We start from the raw sequence: 7,431 nt of genomic DNA, 5'->3' as shown, positions 1-7,431 counted from the left end.
CTTACTTCCACCTTCGTCCATTGACTGCCCTACCTAACTTACTAGAGACCTCCTTACCCCCCCCCCCTCCCACCTGATTTGACGTTCCTCCTCCCCTCCCCTCCTCACCCTCTCTCCTCTTTCCGTCTCCCATACTCAAGACGCTACTCCAAGCCGATACCACTCAATACCACTCAATGCGCAGCTCTCTACGACCGAGACGTAGAGCAGTCCCACCATAGTCTTTACCTGAACGCTTTAATCCCAACCTAGACTACCACCTAACCTGAAATTCCGTTGACGACTCCCAGCGCCTTCAATTATAAAAGACTGGCACCTGCACTACTTCCCTCGGTTTCACTGAGATTTAATCTCTAGTCTCGATTCTATCTTGGTTATTTGCACTTCATATATATGCGGAATCAGCACTGCTTTCCTTGAGGCCGTAGCGCAAAGTCCCTGACAACCATACAAGCATACATCTGCGGAACGTTTGCTACTCTTGCCTCGCCGATAGCTGAGTATTGGTCACGATATATGAATGTCTCGCTAGACAGGTGGAATTCAGTGTCACGCGATTCGGTTTGAACCACTCCAATAATCAAATCACCCGGGGCACGAATCGCTACCACGACTGGGAGGGTATCTTTGCGCTCTGTCTGGGGGATCATGACCGTCAGTAAATGACTAGTAGGTTTTACGACAAGTCAATGACTGGCATTCCGTGCTACAATCGTGTTTGAATGGCGACGACGATTCCTAAATCATCATATCACCAATCGTCTCATACTTGATATACTTCCACTGCCTGGTTGGATCTGATTCAGGCAACTACAATTGGATCATGACTACCGTGGCATCTGCGTCGGTGATGCAAGACCACGAGACCGAGAAGGAATCGAAGGCAGGGAACAGCCCTTCGCGATTCACAGCAGTTAATGGCAAAGAATCGTTGGGCAGTGGCACAGCCACTCCCATCACAAGCACAAGCAGGATCTCTGCGCGTGAGAATCCGACTCTAGAGAATTCCGCCTCTGACCGAACCCCGAAAAATGGTGCTCATGCTCCTTCGCGACACGATGAGTCTCCGAGGAATCCTGGGTATGCAGAGCGGGATAGCGCCGAATGCGACCAGGATGACCAACGATCACGCCGTTCATTTTCTTCCGCAGAAGCCCTCGGCAGAAGTAAGCGCAAGAGATCGGGATCAAGAGAAGAGCATGAAGGCCACAGTATATCTCATAAGGCACCTAGAAGCCCAGACCCACGCCCAGACGACAGCATAGCATCAAGCATTCAGCCGTCTCCGTCGAACGGCGTTGTAACATCTCAAGGAGAATCCGATGTCAAACAGACGCCTACTGATTCTCGGCTGGACGAAAATGGCGACATTCGCACAACATCAACAGGCACAGCGTGGAATGAGATCGATTCTCAGTTAATTAAGCAAGCGCAGCGTGCGCAGCATCTCGATGCTACGGACGCCCAACTGGCAGAAGCGCTTCAGCGAGAGGCCAATGGTCATGAGTCGCCAAAAGGTTGGAGCACTAGCAATCGTCCAACGGAAAGTTCTGTGCAGAGCGAACAGTCCGCCTCGATGCCAATTATTTCACAAGACCGGGCACACCCTGCTGTTCAGGTCGCACCAAAACGAAAACGTGTTTTTAGTAACCGAACCAAAACCGGCTGCATGACCTGTCGGCGGAGAAAGAAGAAATGCGACGAGCAGCACCCTGCTTGTAAGTCCCATACACTACTACACTCTAGCGTAGGATATGTATTTTGGTGACAATGGTCTCAATTCTAACACCACATAGGCAACAATTGCATCAGGGGAGGATTCTTGTGCGAAGGCTACTCGTCTCGGAGCACATGGCAGAAGCCGTCACCCTCAAAGCCACCTGTACCTCTACAATCGAAAGAGGGTTACAACGAAATAAGTAGTCAATATATGCATGATATCAACCAACCACATGAAAGGCCCCCAGCCTTGACGGAACATATAGAAACCAGCAAGATGAGACCGATCGTCGTTGAAGATGCCGACCGTTCTACTTCCCAATTCAGCACCAGTCCAACAGGCGTTAATTCTGGTCGTGGTTGGACTAAGCGGACATGGGGAGGAAGCAACCATCCGGCGTATATACCGGATCATCTAACGAAGTCAGACTATCGCGATGTTCCATCAATTCATGAGCTATCTCGGGAGGGCCACTCGAAGTCAGATTATGCCATTGTACCGCCAATCAGGGAACTCTCTCACGGTAACCATCCAAAATCAGGTGCTTCCCTGTTCCAAAGTGGGATCGATCAACGACCGGCACACAGCAGCAATCTAGATACCAGCAGTCCGCAGGCTCAGGCACGCATGGCTTTGAGTATTGAACATCAGCTATCTACACGGACCGTATCCGGGGAGGAAACGGAGAAAGAGAAAATGATGCGCGGCGAGCTTTACCGGCCCTACGATGTTCAACTTGTAGAAGAAAGGGACCGTTGTAAGGCCGCCTTATGGAGGTTCAACAATGCGTGCAACCCAGTATCGGGGCTTAGCACTAAGGAACAAATGCGCCTGCTCAGAGAGGTTTTTATCCCTCCTGTCTCGGCATCCAATTCCCCTTCTGGCGCTTCCACATCCCGTTCTTCTGGGACGATTGGCCAAGGTGCAATTGTTGAGGCACCTTTTCACTGTCATTATGGTTACAATGTGCACCTAGGTGAAGACGTTATGATTTCCGAGGACTGCCTTTTTGTGGACGACTGCCCCATCACCATTGGAGCGCACACGTGGATCGGTCCTCGAGTCACGATAATCAGTTCGACGGCTCATGCAAATATGCAAGAACGCAAAGGCTCGCAGAGTCGCTATCAAGGGCGTTCCGTTGCTATTGAAGAAGATTGCTATGTTGGCGCTGGCTGTACGATCTACCCTGGTGTCCGTCTTCGCCGCGGTGCATACGTTGCTCCAGGTGAGGTGGTAAAGTCCGATATAGTAGCCTATGGCTTTCAGGGGTTGAAGCCTGGGTATATGTGATGTATGAAAAGTAACTGGCATGACGGAGAGACATGTTCTTTACTATCGATTTAGATTGCTGAAATATGTAAGCTCTGAGTTTCATTGAACTGTCTATCATGCTAGTTAAGAGGAACGAAACCTACACAGTATACTGAGTCTCCGTGCTTTGCCCACGTTGGAAACCAACTCTATATTTAAGCTAGGTGTATTAGTGCTTACTCTTAAACAAACAACATGTTCGACTTGTCTGGTTATGATGACTTTGGGAGCTCGGTTCGGTGCACACAGAGCAAGCATGAAAACCCGTGCAACAGGTGGTGGGTCACCGTTTATATCATACTTGGTGCAGACTGACTTTGCATTCAGCCGGGTTCCCTCATCGAGAGGACCAGTGAATATAGGCTAGAATCATGACTAGACTTCCGAATATAAACATACAAGGCAGAAAGCACCTCACATAGGGAAGCTGTATGAGATGGAAGGTATCGCAGATTTCCGCGCTCACACATGGCCCCGAAGCATGGTCATAGCCAATCCAAAAACTCTGGGACAAAGTAGCTCACAACAATTCCTGCGCCAGCTCTCAGGATGCCTTCTGTACTCTCAAACGCCATAGATTTCAGATCGAAAACACCAGCTTTTGCCCCTGCATGTATCATGGCATATTCGCCACTAACTTGATATGCTGCGATGGGCATGTCCTGCGCAAGCTCTTTCGCGTCTCTAATTATGTCCAAGTAACTGCTCGCGGGCTTTACCATGATAATGTCAGCGCCCTCACTAATATCCCTTTGTATCGCTCGCCGAGCAAGTCCCCTGCCCCCGGGAGGCAGCTGATAACACCTGCGATCACCAAAGGAGGGGCATGAGCCTGCTGCATCGCGGAAAGGGCCGTATAAGCATCCACTGAACTTCGCGCTGTAGGACATGAGGAGGACCCGATGAGCCATGCCAGCCTCAATCAGCTTGAGTTTTATGGCGCGTACACGTCCATCGTTCATGTCCGACGGAGCAACGCAGTGGGCGCCTGCTGTAGCGTAGGCCAGAGCGACATCAGAGATTCGATCGACGGACTGTGCATTATCTAACGTGCCATCTTCGCGAAGAATCCCACAGTGACCATGAGATGTATATTCGCAAAGACATACATCAGTTACGATATAGAGCTGGGGAAAACGCGATCGAAGGAGGCGGATGGCCTGGACTACTGGCCCGTTCGGATCGTCCGCGGCAGTCCCAAGAGCATCTTTGGCGGACGGGTGCAATGGAACTCCAAAAAGGATTACAGATCGCAGTCCTTTGTGAACAAGGGGCCTCAAGAATGGAACCAGGCGGTTCAATCCTCGACGGCATTGATTAGGGAGTGACGGAATTGGCGTCTCTTCATCAGGATTGTCCGTGATGAAGAGCGGATATATGAGCATTTCCTGTAGCGAGTTAGATTGTAAGACTCAGCTCCTACATGACTACCGACCTTGGTAAGTTGCTTTTCGGCTTGCCATGATCTGCTTAAGGGATGGCTATAACCCGAGTGAAGCTGGCTGGAGATATCACCAGATATGCTGACGCTGGTGGCGGCTGTACTGGTATAGGAGCGAGCAGTGGCCTGGGATCGGGCGTGGGATATTTGGGAACTTCGGTCATCATGCACATCTCGGAAAGCGAGATCTGAGACAAGATTGGAGAAAGACATGGCTAGGTAGCAATCTCCAGTCTATTGCAATATTGGGATATGACTTGTGATGATATATGTTGTAAGTGGAGGGAAAAAAAAGAATTCCACTATTGCAGACTCTTCAGTTTTGGAATGCTGTAAAGTGCTTTGAGATTTGGCCACCAGATGCCGTTGTTAGACTTCTTAGTCAGTAGTATTACATATAAACCAGTATGATTCGCTGCGGACAGTATTGACAGGGTACCACCAGCTCAGAGAGGGTCAGAAATTACGGAGTAGTGCGGAGAGAATAGAACTGAGTGTCCCCCCGGGGGCAGCTCAGCGTGGTCCGGAAAAAGTTCATCGTAGCCCAAACTTCTCTACCGCCCTGGGCAGAATTTTGAATCATATTAAGCTATTATGAATAACTGGTCAATGACGAGATGTGGAGAAGTTGTTTATTTAATAGAGAGCCTGTGTTGACTTTATCTTAACGTCTTGCTTCTCCCGTCTTACTTCTTCGTCTTACTTCTTTCTTATTTATTTCTTCTATTTTTTTCTATTTTCTATATCTGTACTTAATATTCTATACTTTATATATCGAAGAAATAATAATTTTATATTATTATATTATTTTAATATCTTTGTATCTTAAGGGCTTCTAGTCTAATATATTAATAATAGATTAGTAATATATCTGGTACAATTTTAGATTTTTTTAAATACTAATATTTTTTACCGAGCTTATATCTTACTTTAATAATATGAAAACTAAAATTTTAACTGTTTTTTTATTTTGTATATCTTTATATCTCTGTCTTATAAGATTATTATTTTTTTATATCAAATAACATAAATATAGAAATACTAAAATATATAGAACTAGAATATTAAATAAAATATTTTATAATATATTAAATAGTTAATATATTTAATAACTGAATAAATATATAATATATTATATGATTTATATTACTAAAATTTTAAAATTATTTAAATTAGTAAATATAATTTTTAATTTACTCGACTAAAATATTAAATATTTATTATTTAATATTTAATTAAATCATTTAAAAATTTAGATATTTTATAAATTTTCTTTTCTCGAAAATAATATATATATCTTAATTAATTAAACAGCTAGTATTTAAAATTAATCTAAATAAACTACTTAACTATATAAAGATTTAGATTAATTAGTATTATATTATTACTTTTAATAAGATTTAAAGTAACTAGTATATTATTAAAATTCTTAAAAACTATAATTATAAATATTTTTATATTAAGATTTCAAATAATAAAAGATTTAATATTTTCTTTTTCTATAAATTCTTTATAAAAAGATTTTAATATAATATTAGAAAATCCGGTTCTACAAACACTGCAATAATCTATTCTAAAAATATTTATATTATTTATATAAGTTTTATATATTTCTACTAAATTTAAACCATATTATTTTTATTAAAAAAATTTTGTTTTATTAATTATAATTAAATTATTATTTAATAATTCTATGTTTTATATATCAGAAAACAACTCTATGCTTTTTATATTAGAATTTTCCTTTTTATTTACATCTTCTTTTTTATATTTTTTTAATTATTTTTAAACTAATAATATGCGCAGAAAACTTATTATTTTTTTATTTAATAAATATCTATTTTTATATAGTTAGACAGCAACAAACAGTTTAAAAATAAAAATCTAAAAAATATCTCTTTTTTATTTTTTATCAATTTTTTTAATTTATTTTTTTATATTTTTATTACTTAACTTATTTATATTCTTTAATCTAGCTTTTATAAAAATAAAGTTTTAAAATATTAATATAAAAGCTGCTAATATAGAAGATATTAATATAATTACTATTAGAATATTAAGATTAGAATTTTTAAAATATAAAAAAAATAGTCTGATAAGAAATAAGTAAAATAATATAATTTAATTATAATTATAGCTTATTAATATTATAGCAGAGTTAAAAATATAAACTAATATTTTAAAAATTTTAAATAAAAATATAATTAACGCGATTAGAAAGAATATATAAAATATAAAAAAATAAAACTAATATAAGAATAAAAAAAATAAAAATAATTAGTATAATATATCTAAATTACAAAGTCTACTAATATTAATTATTTTTAATATAAAAATAAATTAGTATTTTAAATAATAGAAATATATTATATATTTTTAGATTTTAATTTTTTTATTAATTATATTAAAAATATAATTTATATATATTAAAAATTTGACGTATAAATAAATATTACTAGTTATTTTTAAAATATAATTTTTAATTAGTATCTTATATTTAGTAAATATAAAATGTATATATATATATATATATATCTTTTTTAGAAAACAGAATACTTAAAAATTTTTATATTAGATTTAAGTCTAATATTATTTAAATATTTTCTTATCTATAAGCTACTATAAATTATAAATAAATAAATATATATTAGAATAAATCTACTTAAATATTTATTTAAACTATTATATATAATTATAAGATCTTTTATACAATAATATTTATAATCAGTTAATATTAATATAAATATATTAGTGGCAATTCCTCGCACGCTTCAACCGCAGCCCTTTGGCTTGTTTGCTTAATTTTTTTGTATGCTTTAACCGCAGCTCTTTAACTTACTTGATTTTTTATATACTTTAATTATAGTTTTTTAGCTTATTTATTTAATTTTTTATATACTTTGACTATAGCTTTATTTATATAATATATTTTAATTATAGTTTTTTAATTTATTTA

The 7,431-nt window shown here is 38.4% G+C and overlaps 2 protein-coding genes across 2 annotated transcripts; one reads left to right on the top strand and one right to left on the bottom strand.

Moving 5' to 3' along the window:
* Window positions 1–823: 823 nt before the first annotated feature.
* BO72DRAFT_371437 (acetyltransferase) lies at window positions 824–3,013 on the top strand (the record flags this gene model as incomplete). Its single annotated transcript, XM_040941005.1, has 2 exons — window positions 824–1,718; window positions 1,797–3,013. The coding sequence occupies 2 exons, from the start codon at window positions 824–826 to the stop codon at window positions 3,011–3,013; spliced, it is 2,112 nt and encodes a 703-aa protein (XP_040804484.1).
* A 104-nt stretch (window positions 3,014–3,117) lies between these two features.
* BO72DRAFT_475457 (porphobilinogen synthase HEM2) lies at window positions 3,118–4,960 on the bottom strand. Its single transcript, XM_040947326.1, has 2 exons — window positions 4,470–4,960; window positions 3,118–4,422 (listed from the first exon to the last, which is right to left on the bottom strand). Exons 1-2 carry the CDS (start codon window positions 4,686–4,688, stop codon window positions 3,520–3,522), a joined length of 1,122 nt encoding a protein of 373 aa, XP_040804483.1. The 5' UTR covers window positions 4,689–4,960; the 3' UTR covers window positions 3,118–3,519.
* Between the last annotated feature and the right edge of the window lie 2,471 nt (window positions 4,961–7,431).

This window comes from Aspergillus fijiensis (assembly GCF_003184825.1).
Source record: "Aspergillus fijiensis CBS 313.89 unplaced genomic scaffold BO72scaffold_9, whole genome shotgun sequence".
Classification (NCBI taxonomy): domain Eukaryota; kingdom Fungi; phylum Ascomycota; class Eurotiomycetes; order Eurotiales; family Aspergillaceae; genus Aspergillus; species Aspergillus fijiensis.
This window is presented reverse-complemented; position numbering and strand designations above follow the sequence as displayed.